This window comes from Mustela putorius, unplaced genomic scaffold (assembly GCF_011764305.1).
Source record: "Mustela putorius furo isolate JIRA1106 unplaced genomic scaffold, ASM1176430v1.1 tig00003983_pilon_pilon_pilon, whole genome shotgun sequence".
In the NCBI taxonomy this organism is placed as follows: Eukaryota; Metazoa; Chordata; class Mammalia; order Carnivora; family Mustelidae; genus Mustela; species Mustela putorius.
Window position 1 is genome coordinate 20,148,711 of NW_025422123.1, and position 17,449 is coordinate 20,166,159.

The window sequence follows — 17,449 nt, forward strand, 5'->3', positions numbered from 1 at the left end:
GTCTTCATGGCTTACATATTTTATAGCTAGAAGTTTATTCTTCTCCTCTGAAAACCACCAGTTTCTTCTCTGTATTTAAGAATATGGTTTTTTGTTTGTCTTTTCTTTTGCTTTGTTTTGAGATTCCAAAATAAGTGAAACAATAGGGTACTATGCACTGTTGGTGGGATTATAATTGGTACAGGCACTGTGGAAAATAGTATGGAGGTTCCTCAAAAAATTAAAAATAGAATTACCATATAATCCAATAATTTCTCTACTGGATATTTACCCAAGGGAAAAAAAAATCTTAATTCAGAAAGATAGAGGCACTTTTAGTTTATTGCAACATTATTTATAGTAGCCCAAATCTGGAAGCAACCTAAGTGTCCATTGACAGATGAAGGTATAAAGATGTAATACACACACACACACACACACACACACACACACAGAGGAATATTATGCAGCCACAAGAAAGCATGAGATCTTGCCATTTGCAACAGTGTAGATGGACCTATAAGGTATTAGGCTAAGTGCAATAAGTCAGATTGAGAGAGATACCATATGGTTTCATTGATATGTGGAATCTAAAATGCAAAAGCAATGAAGAGAGAAATAAACAAAAAGAAGAATCAGACCTGCAAACACAGAGAACAAACTGATGGTTGCCAGAGGGAAGTGGGGAGGAAGATGGGCAAAATGGGTGAAAAGGAGTGGAAGATACAGCTTTCCAGTTATGGAATGATTAAATCATGAGAATAGAGGATACAGATTAGGGAATATAGTCAATAATATTGTACTAGTGTTTTTTGGTAACAGATGGTAGCTACACTTGCAGTAGGCATAGCATAACAGAGGTGTTGAAGCACCATGTTATACACCTGAAACTAAGGTTAGCACGGTGGGTCAACTATATTCAAATGAAAACACTTAAAAAATAAAAACCCTGTACTCTGGGTTTTTATCTTAATGTGAGAAGGGGAGTATTTGAAGGTGTGATCCATAGAGTTCATTTTTCCTGGTCGAAGAGCATGTCTGCTCTAGAGCATACCAGCTTCCTAGCTATTCTCAAATAATTAGGATGTAGATGCTATAGAACCAGAGATTGGTTATTGTTGTATAAATAAAATAAAATCATGAAAGTGCCTGCATTAGGAGGGGGCTGTGATTTTAAGTTCATTGCATTGAAATAACACAGTTTAAGAGCTTCTGAATTCCATGGAGATTGTGTTCAACTCTGCTACTGTTTGAATGACGAAGTTAAGATGGAAAAGATAAACAACACACAGGATCTTGTTAAGTTAAACTGTATTACAACATCATTAACAAGCATGCAGAAAACACCTGCTGTATGCCCCCCACTATACCAGCTTTTCTGGGGGATGTATGTTTATGCATATGTATTTTTTAAGGAAAGTAAGCAGCAGTCCTTTGTCTATAAAAAAATAATTTTTTTTTCAGCAGGAGGAAATACATATATACATAATATGGAGGAGCTATATAGGATTATTAAATCTACAATAAAACTAGAGAACAAGTTTAAGGCAATATTAACAATAAAATACAGATGATATATAGTTATTCACTGAATTCAATATAATAGAAGTATTATTATGGGGGTTGGCTAGTGAGGGAAGTTATAATAAATGTCAGGCCTGTTGGAAATGTTTAGGATTTAGCTTAATGAAGAGGAAAGGAGCTAGCATTTCAAAAACAGTAAATAACCTGACCAAATTTACAGAAGATAAAACCAGTAGAGTATATATGGAGACATAAAAAGATTGGCCGTATCATCAACTAGTGATAACTGTAATAATAGTTATTTTAACAGATATCACACCCTTTCTGTGAGGTAAGAACTATCCTAAACAAAATATACAAAGTAGTTAAAAATTAATTAAAAGAGACTACATCAGTTACTTTTTATGACCATATAAACTTGGTAATATTTTCTCCATATTATTTACCAAAATGCAAAAGCAATGACTACATATTAGTTATCATTTTAGCCTATTTAGTAATTCTCATGAAGGAAACCATCATAATGGAATAGTCAGAATTATCAATTTCTATAATGTTTGGGTCATTTAAAAATGTATTTTTAGAGATTATTCAGTCCTTGTATTTTAAACTTTCAAAGCAAATGGGACAGAGAAAATCTAGCATTTTCTATAATTCTAAATTTAAAAATCATATCTGAGGTAAAATGACCTGGTAATTATCTTTTCAATACATATGTGTGATTATGGAATTCATTTGTGGTATATTAAAAACAACCTGGTGATGTCAACATTACTGTCTCCTGAATTTATTAACAATTATTTCTTAAACCATAATGCCATATGCTTAAATTATTCATTATCTTTATGAAAAGTGATTTTACTCCAGAGGCTTCTTTGAAGTGTTTCTGTTTATGGTTCACTCCGCTTTGTTCACATTTTGTCCTATTTTTGGAGAGTTCGAAGAGGGTGAGCTCAGAGAACTTTTGATCAAGTCAAGGTCTTTTTTGTCCTAAAATCAAGTTTGTTGAAGATCTGTTCTCCCCAGCTCACTTACTGCTCCAATATTGAAGAATTTTCAGCATTTGCTTTATTATTGGTTTTATTTTTTTCAATTTCCAAGTTAAAAAAATGCAGCTGGTAGAAGTGCATGATAAATCTGATGGACATAAAAACATGAAGAGTAATTATAACATATCCCTTTGCCCGCTTTTTGAATAAAAAATGTTTCTTATAACAGGAAAAATTTATGATAACTTCTACAGAAATAGTTGCTCTCTGAGACATGCTGTTCTTAGTTATATTTATTTCTTCCTTGCTTCTTGCTATTATCTCTCCAGGTAAAAATCAGCCTACTTTTTTTTTTTTTCATTGCAAACTATTATTTGTAGAAGTTGTTACAAGCATAAAAATGTATTAAAATGGACACTGAAATAGATAAATCTTATCCCAGTTTCCTTTGATGTTTGACTAGGTTATGTTTGAATTGCTAAGATTATTTCATAGATTGATAAGAGGAAATAGACAAAAGCTTTGGGATATCAAAGAATTCATATGTGTCTATGGATTGTTTCTTGTCTTGCTCCTTCCACTGTGGTGCTAATCCAAGCACAAGGCTCTCTTTGAAGTCAAAGAGCTTCAGATTTAGATCAGCTTCACTCAGTGCCAGATCCCAAAAGAAAAGAGGTCCTAGAATACAAATGGCCATCAAATTAAAACCTGAATGTTTCAGGGGTATTAGTTCAAAGTGTGGGCCCTACTGTCCTTTGATATTGAAATAAAATGGAACAGCTAGAGTATACTGAACTAAATTTAGATATGAAGCATATTTGATATTTCTTTTTCATAGATAGAATCTTAAGATTCTGAATCTGTTTGCATTAGTATAACTGGTATACTTTAATTTCACATAATGGTTTTAAAATATTATTTCACATTATAAACATGGCCCTAGTTAGGATGAGCATCTGCCTGAAGGTTGCTCAGCTTACTCTTTGATTGACATTTATATTGTTGAGATGTTTCTGTCCCTTGGGAAAGCCTGGATATCATAAAGCTAATTCCTGGAGTTGTATTTGAGTTTCCAACATATTTGGTCTTCATTTATAAAATAGTTTAAAATGTTCTTCTAGTGAATTATCATGGTATTCCATATAGGGATTTGAGGACATTACTTCAAAACTGCAAACATTTTGCTACTTACTGAAGGTGGCTTGAAGTTTTTTTCTAACTCTGAGGGCTCCAGTGGTATGCTTGCCCTGGCCTGGAATAGTTTGGGAATCAATTGAGAGCATTTTAATATTTCATGACCTTTTATAGTTGGTGTTTTATTTATAGACTCTCATTCCTTGAAGGCATCAACGCATTTCCAAATATGTCACACCAAAAACTTGGGGACCAACAGTCTCTCTCTGATTTTCTCCATTTCTGCTGACCGCTTATAATTAGGGAAATGAGTAATAATGGAATGTACCTCCATGAGCTAAAATAGTCGATGTGGTTCAAGAAAATCATTCATTCATTCAATAGACATTCACTGAGTGCTTATTATATGCAAGGCATGTTTCAAAGCCGTGAGGAGGTTGTAACAAAATAAAATTGCAAAATGCTTGCTCATAGAAAGTTTACATTCTTGGGTGGAACAAAAGAAACCACCAATTACCTTCACCACCTCCCCATTGCTGCAAGTAAATTTTCTTGTGCCTTAGAAGGTCATACATCGTATGGAGAAAAGTATAGTGGGGTAAGGCATAGTGTCACAAATTAATATTGGGTGGTCAGGATAGGTTTCTTTAGGAAGGTGACATTCACAGACCTGATGCACCTTAAGAGAGTATAGTTGGAAAAAATACCTGATGTCAGATAGTGCTTGGCAAAGATAGGCGAGCCAGCGTGGCAAGAGTGGAGTTAGTCTGAGGAATTTGAAGTTGTCAGAGACTGTAACTGCAAGCTGGGGCCTGTGAGGTCTTGTAGGCCATGTCTTAGTCTTTGCTTTTTAATTTAAGAAGCTGGTAGATAGTTTCAAATAGATAATTGGCACAATCATGTCTATCTGGCTGCTATGTTAAGAATAGACTAAGAGGGTGAGAGCGGAATTAAGGAAACCTTAAGAGTCTTGTTGGAACAATCCAGGCAAGTGATGATGATGGCTCTGGTGAGGTTCTAGTGGTGAAGGTGAAGGTCATAAATCTATACATATTTTGTAGGTAGGGTTAACAAACGTTCACAATCATATGTGAGATGATAAAATCATTGCATATAGATATATGTATCCTATTGTTCTCTTTTTTTCTTTTTGTCCCATTGTTTTGTACTCTACATCCTCCACAGAATTTTTGGTGCCGTTGTGGAAATCCTAGATTTTCTAAGATTCTCCCACTCCTGCTATCTGTTGCTTACATCTATGTACTAACCAATTCAGGGTCTCATTCCCTTTGTTTTTCTCCAGCTAACTTTTCTGAAATGAGCTTAGTAGTGATTCACACACAAGGGTCAATGTTTGACAAAACCACCTTGTTTTACCCCTTGAGGAATATTTTCATTGTGATTCAAGGAGGGGCTTTTGCAGTTTACTTCAAAAGAGGGATTTAAAAAAAAAAATAGGGATTTAAGGTCATGAGTTCAAATCATAGAAGTTCACATCACAGATGTGAACTTTGGAAGTTTCACATCCAAAACTAATATTAGAAAAATTAGAAATGCCTTTAGGGCATACTTGGAAAGAGAAAGAGGATCTCCAATCAGTCAAGTGTGTCTAAGACATAAACAGTAGTGAGGAACTAAAATTTTGGTTTTCCATGCCCTATAAATCTTACTGTAATTTTCAATAAAATACTTTGGTTTAAATCAACAAATATTTGCCAAATATCTATTCTTTACTAAGTTAGTATAAGATACTGGAAATATTAGAAAATATCTTCTCCAAAAGACCTATCAGGCTAATAGGGATGTCAAAATATTGTAATACAATAATGTTTAGAGTACTAGAAACATACAAAAGATCAATCAACCATGGAGAGGGATCCTATGAAGAGAGTTGTGCAGGGAAATTTCCCCCCTTCTCTTCCCCACTGCTTCTGTTCTCAGGATCATTATAGAGATGATATTCTGCCAATAATTCAGATGTAAGGAAGGTATCAGGGCAATTTCCTTCTGTGAGTTGAATTAGGGCTTGAGTTGAGCTTTTGCCTCAGGGAGATTCTGACTCAGGCACTACAGGCATGGTCACTGATGAGCAGAAAGTGTACATTTGGAGCAGTGCTCTCATTGCTACTCAAGGGTGCACCAGAAAGGAGAAGTTGGCCATAGTGGTAGGGAGGCTCTTTGCCAGGGTTCCTTCTTGTTGTTCATGTCATCTGAGATTCTGCCCTTCACCAATACTTAAGGTGTAACCATGAGTTCAAATTTCTAATTCTCAAGGCAACTAATATAGTTCGCTTTGAGATCTCATGGGCTTTTATTACTGAAGACGGTGGTAAAATTTAAGGCATTAGAAATATTGAATAGGATAGTGGTGAGAGTATTTCCTAAAGGGGAAAGATGTGTGGCTCTCCCTACCTTCATACCCAGGATTTATGTTACAGTTATCTAGGATAAATAGTATTTATAAATAGGGTTAGATCTGATAAACTAATGTAATAAAATAGCATTTCCTTTTCTAAACCTAAAATTTTACCCTCCACCTGTCATGTAGTGGATATTTAGGAAATATTTATTGGGGGTGCCAGGGTGACTCAGTCACTGAAGCATCTGACTTATTTTTTTTTAAGATTTTATTTATATATTTGACTGAAAGAAAGAGATCGCAAGTAGGCAGAGAGGCAGGCAGAGAGAGAGGGGAAAGTAGGATCCCCGCTGAGCCGAGAGCCCGATTCAAGGCTTGACTGCAGGACCCTGAGATCATGACCTAAGCCAATGGTAAAGGCTTAACCCACTGAGCCACCCAGGTACCCCAAGCATCTGGCTCTTGATTTTGGCTTGTGTCATGATCTTAGGCTCATGAGATTGAATTTCATACTGAGCGTGAAGCCTGCTTAAGATTTTCCATCTCCCTCTCCTTCTGTCCCTACCTCCACATGGGCTTTCTCTTTCTTAAAAAAAGAAAAGAAAGAAAAAATATTTTTTGAATGTTGAGCAAAAGCATAGAGTACAAATTGGAGAGATACATAATATCATTGAATTTTTTGCTGGATTCAGGGTAGGCTGGTCAGTTCTACCTTCTATGATCAGCTGATGGTGATTCCAGCCTATAACACTAAAACCTACTATTTAAATTATACTTACATTGACTAGAGTGATTTGTAATTTTAAACCAAGCAAAGGAAACCAATGAATTTAACACCTCAGAAACTTGGAATGCTAAAGAAGAAATATGTTTCAAATTAGAATATTGTTAAAAGAAACCTAAAGAAATATAGTGAACCCAAAAAGTATCTCTAAGGTCAACAAGAATGATTTTCACACTGAAAAGAAAGACTACATATGTCTTAAACACACATAAAGGAACTAGAAGGAAACATCTATATGTTCTAAATTCATATCTCCTGGTCTAGATAAATTGTGCCTCAAACAGATGAAATTTGTACTTCTATTGTAAATGATAGGAAATAGAGGAGATTTGCTGGAAAAGAAGCGAGCCATATGTTTTATTTTTCACAAAAAAAGGGAAGGTAAATTCTGAAGATGATTATCTATATTCTTGTGATTGTTATCAAAATCAGTTATAACTAGAAGACAGACATTCTCTTTAAGCAAGTAATGTTTATTGAATGGCTTTCCAAGTTCCAGCTTTTGTGATGTTTTTCATGATATCATGAATAAGGAAAGGTATGTGAGGTGTAAGGGCATATTTCTGTGAACTCACATTTGTTCTGAGCGCCCATTCTAACACATCCTTGAGGTCACTTTCTATTCCAACACACTATTTGAATTTTCTGCGAATTATTTATCTCTCCATGACTTTTCTTTTGATTTCTTATTTCTTTGCTTTTAGTTTGTCTCTGCTTATTAGGGCATAAGCTCTAGAGAGTAAGGCTTTGGATGTTTTGTTTACTGCTGAATTTCTAATGCTTAGAACAATGTAGGTCACAAAGTAGGTGTTCCATAATATTTTGTTGAATGAATCAATTAGTTGAACTTTCATAAATAAATAGAGTTACAGGAAGATTGATATCCACCAGGTTGGTAGGACCCAGGAGGTAAGAGTTCTCCATCCTTGGTCTATGACTTGAATGATGATAAAAAAGACTTGCCTAACAAGATGGTTCATGAAATAATATAAAAATTATTGTCTTCATAGTTTGTAATAAGAAACCAAAACTAATCAGATGAAGCTGGATAGAGATAATGCGTGAAGTACAGTTTGGCATCTAGAGAAAAAAAGCATAACTCCATGATGGAATTTAATTTCAGTGTATGTAAAAGAAAAAAAGATGAAAGCATTAGGGAATTAGCATACTCGGTGTGATCCAACAATAGGAAATGACTCCAACTTCCCTCTCTTGTATATTCTAAACTGACCGCAAAAGCCAAGGAGACCATTCCAGTTAGTATCATCTTCATTGTATTAATTGATTTTATTGTCAATATCTTCAAGGTGATGATTATATTCTACTTTGTGTTAAAAATACATCTAGTTTAACACACACCTTTTAAAAAAAGATTTTATTATGTATTTATTTAGGGAGTGAGTGCGTGAGTGAGGAAAAGGGGAGAGGGAGAGAGGGTCCCAAGCAGGCTCCATGCTTAGTGTGGAGCCTGACATGGCCCGATTTCATGACCCTGAGATCATGACCCAAACCAAAATCAAGAGCTGGACGCTTAATTAACTGAGCCAAGCACCCCAACACACCACTTTTCAACATTTGTAAAGGAATATTGACAGAAGAAGGTGATGAGGATAGTGAAATTCTTCAACTGAGGATCAGTAAGGAGAGGTGAGGTAGAAACAGCTGTACAACAATTGTGCTGACTTGAGCTCTTCACAGGTGTCCTCATTCCAAGATGGGTAGAAAGGACCAATGGAGTAAGTTATCAGGAAGCATATCTTGGCTCAGTATAAGGGAGATTTTTTTTTGTTTTTTTAAAGCCACTTCTTACAATTAAGCCTGAGCATGCTGACTTGGGAGGTAGGTAAGAGTTCATGTGGTAGCTGAACAGAGGATCAATCAGAGAGATTCATGTCTTGGATGAGAGGGTTGAACCAGATGGCCTTAATATCACATCTAATTCTAAGACTGTATGGCATTATGTGTGCAGTAACAGTATATCTATCTGTATAGGTTTGTCCAAGTATATACTCCAGGGCAGTTGGGGATAGGAGAACTGAAAATGTAAGTGACTGTATGTCCTGAAATGAGAGGCAAAGGTCTATCATAGATAAGTGCATAGCTGTTGACTGGCATGTCTGCATCCAAATCCCAGTTATGACTTACTACTACTTAGTGGCCTTGGATAAGTTACTTAACATCTGTATACTTTAGTTTCTATATATAAACTGAATGTGATTAGAATCTATCCAATAGGGGTGCCTGGGTGGCTCAGAGGGCTAAGCCCCTGCCTGCAGCTCTGGTCATGATCCCAGAGTCCTGGGATCGAGCCCTGCATCAGGCTCTCTGCTCAGCAGGGAGCCTGCTTTCTCCAATCTCTGCTTGGCTCTCTGCCTACTTGTGGTCTCTGTCTGTCAAATAAATAAATAAAAATAAAATCTTTAGAATCTATCCAATAATTTGGTTGTGACAATTAAATGAGATAATGTACATAAAGCTTCTAGAATGGTACCTGGCTCATAGTGAGTGTTAGCTATTATTATTATTATTAAAACTATTATTATAATTAAGTATCTATGAAACCATCATGGAATAGTAATGATATATTCTATTATATATTCTTTGTCTGCCTAGGTATTCTTTGAGAGAAAATATTATCTCATAGAGAAAGCATGGATATTGGTTCCAAGCAGGCCTGGGTTCCAAACCTGTTTCTATTCTTTACGGGCTGTGTATCTTAGACAAGTCACTTGACCGTACTGTGCCTCCCTTCCCTAATGGTTCCTTAACCATAGGGCTTCTGTAAAATTAAATGAGGCAGTGTATATAACTTGCCTGGTCCTAAGTGCCAGCTATTACTCTCCACAAAGAGATTTTTCTCTTTCGTTTTCAGTCCTTATCCAGAATATGTCATATGGGGACTATAGCAGTGCTGGCTCAATATAAAGACAAGGGCTTGAAGGCATCCGAGACTTTTCCCCCAGGCCTGACATTTTTATTTTTCTCTACCTCACCTCCTTTGTAAGGAAAATGAATGTATTACTTCCCCTTCCTCATATCATTTTAATGGAAGATTATATCAATTATATCCATAAAACTCAAGGCTTTATTTTATTTGACTATTATGTCTTCTATGATCCTGTGGTCTGCCCAGGGGACTAAGATGGCTTGGAGTCCTCTGCCAACTGCTAGCTGGCTCTGGACCCCTGGGGAAGCTGTCTGAGACAGAGGCTTTTGAAGCGATAAGAGCCTTGACCTTGGTTAAGCAGCATGGGACCCAGAGAAATATCAAAACCGGGCTTTTGATTATGCATAGTATCCTGATTTATACAGCTTCCTCATGCTCCACCCTCTCTTTCAAATACTGCATGAAACTGATCTATATTACTCTGCGTTTTATTTAAAACTCAGGATGTTTCGTCATTGGATTCATCAATATCATTTCATTAGAAAGAGCAGGAGATGATGAAGTTTAAAATAGTGGATTGAAGATCAAAAGTTTGGCCTTTGAATCTTTTCATTATGGAGTTAAATTGCTGATATTGCTTCTATTCAAAATATGCTACTTATTAAACATTACAGCTAAATTTTATGTATTCTGACCCTTGTTTTTACAAAAGATGCAAGAGAATATATCAAGAGTTCAATTAGATTTGTTGGCATAACATTTGTAAATTATGGCACTATAAAAAAGAACCCCTTTTCCTTTGAGAATTAAGCAAAACAAAAAAAACCCACCCACATTTATAGGCTAGTAGTACTCCTATGGGGGGACACACTGCTTATGAGAAATTTATAAGTAACTTTGTAGAAATGGATGTTTTTAAGTTCTGAAACTGCATAGCACATAATTGCCTATAATCCCTAGGCTGATATTTTACTGTGATATTCCTTTGTTTCTCATTCTAATAAAATATTAACATGGTAAGCTAATTTTTTCTGTTAAAAACAAGTTGCAATAACTGTTTTCTTCATTTGATAACGTGTCATTTAACTTGGCAGACCTAGTCTAAAATTATGTTCTATTCTTCCCCCTTTTCATCTCCGCTCTTGCTTTCTGGTTACTCATTCTAGCAATACAAGACCAAGTCAAGCTACAAGGCTTTTGCAGCAATCCCTACAAACACATTGCTTTTGGAACAGAAGGTCAGTGTTGGCTCAAAAGCAGAGGGAATTTTATGTTTCTAGTATCGTTCTGTTATGTGTTCTAAAATGGTTGTTTTGAAGTTCTGCTTTCACTAAAACGTTGCTCTTAGGGTCTCATGATGAAAGCATCTCGGTGAATAGAATTTGAGACATCATCGATTTATCATCAGAGGCTCAATATGGGCTTAGAATTGTCCAGTCCACTGTAAAGCAGGCCTAGGAAACTTGATTTGGATTTGGAGAGATCCCCGTCCTCTGGAATTTAAGAGCTTCCCCCTCTTTTCACATTGATCAAAAAGGGGTTACATGAGGGCAACTGGCCAGACAATACTTGGTGACTAGTATTGGTTTCTACAGGGTAGAAACATGTTAGCTGAGTATCCAACTTAGCTCCTTAGATCCCAGCATGGGCTAAACCTCTTTGGCCGTTCTCACCAGCCACTGATGCTATGTCCATGAATGGAAGGGAGGACCGAAATCACTTCCAGTGACCCAGCTGCTTTCACATGCCTCTAGGGCATTTTTGCTTTGCTATTAAGAGTCATTAATTATAAAATTACAGGATTCTGCTTCAGTAGGTATATTAAATTAAAGCCTCTTGTTTAATAAGCACATTACATATGTTCAAATGAAGGCCAAATGCAGGATTATATCAGAATCGAAGTGAAATCAATTCCCAAGTCGAAGAAATTACTCAGTGCATGTTATTTTTATATTTATTTAGGCAATCTATCTCAGTGTATTAAGCCTATTTTTTTTTCTGTGTAATTAGAGTGTTTCAAATGTTGTTGTTATCATTTGTCAAAATGTTAGTTGGCCAACCAGGTGTATCTTGAACATTGGTTTATGAATTTACTTTCTTGTTTTAGTATGATCTGGGTAAGGAAATCTTTGCATGATCTCTTATCTAAACCGTAGGAATCATTAGTGGGAGATACTCAGTAGCCTGCAGATGGGTTTTGGTGGGCAGCCTCTCTTTTATTCTAATCTCTGGTAACTAACTCTGATTTATCTATGTGTGGACCAGAGTCCATGTTTTGTATTTGTGAACACTTCCAGCTGGGGAGCTGAGGAGTCGCCGGACTGCAGAGAGCTCTGCCACTTCTCTTCTGAATTTCTACCTTTTATAGCCCACAAAAAGATGAGATGGGCCTAATCACTGATTTCAGGAGGCTCAGGAGGATTCAGGAAGTGACCATTTTACCAGTGGTCCCTTATCCTATTATCTGGGGCTTTTATGTTGAGTCATAGTGCAGTGTTTTCTCACGGCAGACTCTTGGCCCATTTCAGATGGATTTTTGTGAAATATGGGCACAGTGTCTGACCCTACAGAAGTGGGAGAAACTCTCCTCCTCAGCAGCCAGGAGAAGTAAATAGGAGCCTGGTGGTTTTTCCCTCCATCATACTTGTCTCACCTAACCTAGTACATTGTCATGTACCTGTGGGCTACCACTCTATTAGTTTTCTATTTAGAAAAATTAGAGTTAATTCTCCTTCAACAATGTTTGAAAGGAAAGGCTGGATGTCATTATTGGTTCCAGAATCTCTGTCTACTAGCTCTCTTCTCTTCCGAGTAAATGGATTTTAGAGATTATCATCTATTAGTCATTCAAAATGAAGAATCATTAATTTCCAGTTCATCATAAAACTATTTCATAAATGTATATGGTAATATCACTGTGTATTGAACTTAATGTGAGTCCATATAGGAGGGTTTTTTGTTTTGTTTTGTTTTTGTTTTAAATTTTGAATAAGACAGACTCTATGGGAAAATTATTTTCTTTAGTACAACAAAATATAAATATCATGACGTCAAACTTACAATAGTTTTTTCTAGGGAGGACTGACTACTGTATAAACACTAGGACTGACTATTGTATAAGCACTAGTCTCTTGGCTAAGGGAAATTGGTTTTGGGCCACAAATATATGAATTGTTTGAAGATCACAAGATATGACATATGTTTGTTTTTTCTTTAGAGCCTTTGTATAATCTATTTTTTGGGGGGGCTGACTTTTCTATATTGTATGTTGCTCCATGAGAAACTTTAATTTGTAAGGATTTTTAAATAACAAAGGTCTAATCTTGAGATTTTATCAGCATTTATTTCTATATTCACTAAAACTAAAATTAAATATTTCCACGTTCCTTTCATGGTGGTAGTTTTAAAAAAATCTGGTAATTTAGGTATTTTTATCCATCTGTTTATATAATAGAACTCAACCTATGCCATTAAAATCAAAGGGACTTATTTCTGAATTGAGTGAGAAAATTAAGACTCTAATTGTCAGAAATTCTGTTTTGGGAAGAATTAACACTTTGGAATATTTTCTGAGACCCTTTAATATCACACAGAACATCACAATTAAAAAGAATGGGGATGCTGCAGTGCCATTATAATATTTGGTTAGGGTCTCTGCTGTGGATTGCCTTAAAAATAGAACTAACGAATTTAATTTAGACAGTTTAACAATTATCCCCTCCCAAACACATTAAACTCACGGTTGATGTTTTATACCACATTTTATTTTATAGTATATGGTATAATGAGGAACTGGAATCACTTTAAGAAATAATACTATTTTTAAAAGCAAGATTTTCTCCAAATTGAAGTACAGGCATCCCTTTCAATCACATATTAAGCTGTCATTGAATCACTGGATTGGTTTCAGCTTTAATCACCCCTAGATGAAACCCATCATTTTCAAAAGAGTACATTTTGTTGGCAGGAGACATGAAGTTTCTGGTAGTTCTGTTCTGTAATTTATTGTCTGCATCAAAACTTAAATTTATAGCTTATTCTGTATTCTGTAATTTTTTCCCCCCATGAACATTTAGGAGGAAAGCATTTTTAGCTTAAGCCTTAACTAAGGCTTTATAGGAAGAGATAAATGCGAGGCGTATTTTAATGTGTTAGTTTCAGAGTCTTTGGCTTCATCTCCTACCAATAATCATCTTCTCCAAGATTGAGATGAGGATGAAATGCAAGTGATTATAAAGCAGGAACAAAGTAATCAGATCAGCTTGTGTTTGTGACTGCCCACAAACTTTATTATGACATGTTCAACAATATTGTAGAGGAAATAATTGTGAAATGGACATTACCTTTTAGGTTTGTTTTGTATGCTTCTGTTCTTTTCAGAGAATGTTAAAGATCTTACTCTCTCTTACTGACTAATTTTTCTTCTTATCATATGAGTCTGATAGCAATAGGTACAAAGTGAAAATTAAACTGAAAGACTCATAGTAACATGCTGAATAAATGGCTTTTTATTTTTATTATGAAATTATATTAAGGAAAGGAAACATAGAGAAAGGAATATTTCCATGATATAAAACAGTATGCATCCTTATTGTTTCACAAGTGATTCATATTTTTCCATGAAAGCATATTTTTTAAAGCAGTTTTAGTTCTCCGTTCTTTTCTTCACAAGTATTTCTCAGGATAAAATCAAGGCTAGAGTTAGGTTCCATTTTCTAACAAATGGCATTGTTATCTGCCATTTTCAAGACATTTTTAATTTATAAGCTATGTGAGTTTGAAAGAAGGATAATAGAGTAGCTCAATTCTATAAATAGCACATTTAAATTATAGGGTTAATTATTTAAGTAAAAGTTAGTATAAAAATTATTTTATTTTCTCCCAGTGGAGGGAAGTTAAAGAATAGCCGTTCTGAAGACAATTGTAAAAATCGTGCTATAGAAATGGAAAGGTGAAGATTCAAGATGTCTTGTCGGGTTTTAAATCAATTTATTCTAAATTGTCAGCTTAAAATTTTAAAGCATGAGTTGGTAAACTTTAATCTGATTAAACATATGTCTTTGGGTGAGATATTTTAAGATCTCTGCATGTCTCAAAAATCTAACAAAATCTGGTTGCTAGCTTAGCATATGGCCTATACTAGAGAGGCATCTCTTAATTGATTAGTACAAGGAAATGTGTTCCCATTTCTCTAGCAATGGAAAAATGCCCAGGACCCAAATCTATTCCAGTTGGTTCTCCTTAGGCAGTTGTATACCATGCACGTGTCTCTTTTAAAGCCCTTACCAAGCCATATGTAATTATACATGTTGGTAGCTTTTTTTTCCCCCTACTATTTGAGGGAATATAGTAGTTTTTTGTTAGGCGTTCATTGAATGAATTACTTTGGTTTGCAGATGAGTAGGTCACTAAAATGTCCAATTTTATTTCATAGGATTTTAAGACCAATTTTTGCTCATAAAATTATAAAAATTAAGGACCCTAATGTATGATAATTTGGGCAATGATAATTAAGAATCTTTCTTTAAGGTAGAATAAACTTCATCAATTCTATTTAACATGTAAAAGCTATGAAAGACCTTCTACTACGAGGGTAGTAAATTGATTTTAGACCTGGTACCTTTTAACAACTCGAAAATACAATCACAATGGCTGCCATATTGAACATTCTGGTGAATCAGACACTGAGCTAAATGTTTTGCTATACTCACAATTCTGTGAAGATTTTGATGTTCAAAGATGCCAAGTAAATCCCCCAAAGTAGCAGAGCTATTATGTTGCTGAATTGGACCTTATATGATTATCTCCCAGAATTTTCCTGTTTACCATGCAAGTGACATCAACTAGCTGAAGTGAAATACTGAGCAAGAAATGATGATTTTGGATTTCTATCTATAATACTTTTTTTCATTACGTGCTAAAATATATTAAAATCCTCATCAAATTAGAGCAACAGAAGTTTTTGTTTTTGTTTTTTAGTGAAAAACAATGAAAGAGAATGGGAAATGATTTAGCCCCCTGAGACTTGAAAGTTTACCAACCAGCTCTGACTCCTTGGGTTGCTGAGATGAGTCACATTACAATGAAAGAGGTTTGAACCGGAAACAAGGCGCACCTTTCTGATGTCCTTGATTAAATGAAGGAAAAATATGAATTCTCCTGTTATTGAACCTTAATGAATGGTTTTGAAATAGGCTGTAATGGTCTGCACAAATTCCCTTCCTTCTGTGTGGTAGGAAGAGATGCTCAACCCTTCAGTGTTTTTGGGATTATAAACACTGTGTAGATTTCCTCAATTGTTAAATATTTTAAACCCATCATGAAAATAATGTAAGGATAAATACATCTGTATCTTTAAAGAAGCTGTACCTTTAAGTATCTGGAAGCCCTTTTGGCTTTCAGTGTACATTTCCCCCTTTTCTTCAGATCTGAATGCTATTCAGACCCGAATCTTCAACTATATAATCAAAGTGAGATTTATTTTGCTGAAGATATCTCTAATCCTACAAATGCTTTTGTGTTAATGACTGAAAATCAAACAAGGCTTTTGTAGTCTTCAGAGGATTTATTCTACCAGATACATAGCTGGTCAGATTAACAAAGTATAGGAGCACTTGGGTTTAGCATGGGAGGGGGGTTAATTTGATCATGACTGAAACAGAGTAACTGGCCCATAACATTTTTTTTTTTTAAAGGGAACCAACTCTTTTTTTTTTAAATTTAATTAATTTATTTGATAGACAGAGATCACAAGTAGGCAGAGAGGCAGGCAGAGAGGAAGGGAAGCAGGCTCCCTGCTGAGCAGAGAGCCCGATGCGGGGCTAGATCCCAGGACCCTGAGATCATGACCTGAGCAGAGGCTTAACCCACTGAGCCACCCAGGCGCCCGCCCATAACATTTTTGAAGCCCAATCTAATTAGATAGTCTAGGCATCACAAAAAGTTTACAAGCCCTTTTAGGTTAGTCTTCCTTTGAAAGTAGTTTGCTTTCTGGCTCTGTTTAAAGTGCAATTGATTCATGCTGTCTTTAGATTTTTAGAAGTTAATCCTATTTCCAGAAAGCAGGTTAGACTGATGTAATATATCTGACTTAAAAGTGCCTGCAGTTCCATCAAGGTTCTCTTTTCAGGTGAGAAGCACCTGTTACAGTTTACTGGCGTAAACTGTATTCCCATAAGAACTTTGATTTACAGTGCTTGTTCAGAGTCCTTGCCTCTTAATTATAATGTAGTGCTGATCTCAGAAACTATTTTCTACTAGAAATCGGATTTACTATGTCTCTTCTTAAAAACTGGACCCCACAGTCAGCTGTTCTGAGCAAAAGAAAACTACTTTTTTTATTTTTTAAAAGATTTTATTTATTTACTTATTTTTGAGAGAGAAAGAGAGTGGCAGAGTGGCAGGCAGAGGCAGAGACAGAAGCAGGCTCCCCACTGAGCAAGGAGGCCAAAGCAGGACTTGATCCCAGGTCCCTGGGATCATGACCTTAACCGACTGAGCCACCCAGGCGTCGCAAGATAACTACTTTTAATGAAAATATTCCTCATAACTTATATTAGTTAAGAATCTTTAAAAAATAAGATTCAAAGCATTCACCATTTATGTCTCACTTGGCTAGAAAATTGATGTCCAATTTGGTAGAAAATATATGTTTCTAATAAAACTCTTTTATTGGAGAATATTTTGAGACAACTTCATTCAAAATTAATAAATCTAAAAGAACATCAATACATTGCTGCTGGCTAAGGTTTCAAAAAGCAATCTATGGTTAAAGTTCTTTTAATGGAGATTTA

General features: G+C 35.5%; 1 protein-coding gene across 3 annotated transcripts in view; it reads left to right on the forward strand.

Annotated features, from left to right (window-relative positions):
• Positions 1–17,449, forward strand: part of LOC101687967 (muscular LMNA interacting protein) — a 251,035-nt gene that overhangs the window by 138,382 nt on the left and 95,204 nt on the right. For all 3 annotated transcript variants that reach the window (XM_004771848.3, XM_004771849.3, XM_004771850.3), the window contains one exon: positions 10,823–10,894. In XM_004771848.3, coding sequence (XP_004771905.1) covers positions 10,823–10,894 — 72 coding nt within the window. The remainder of the gene's footprint in view (positions 1–10,822; positions 10,895–17,449) is intronic.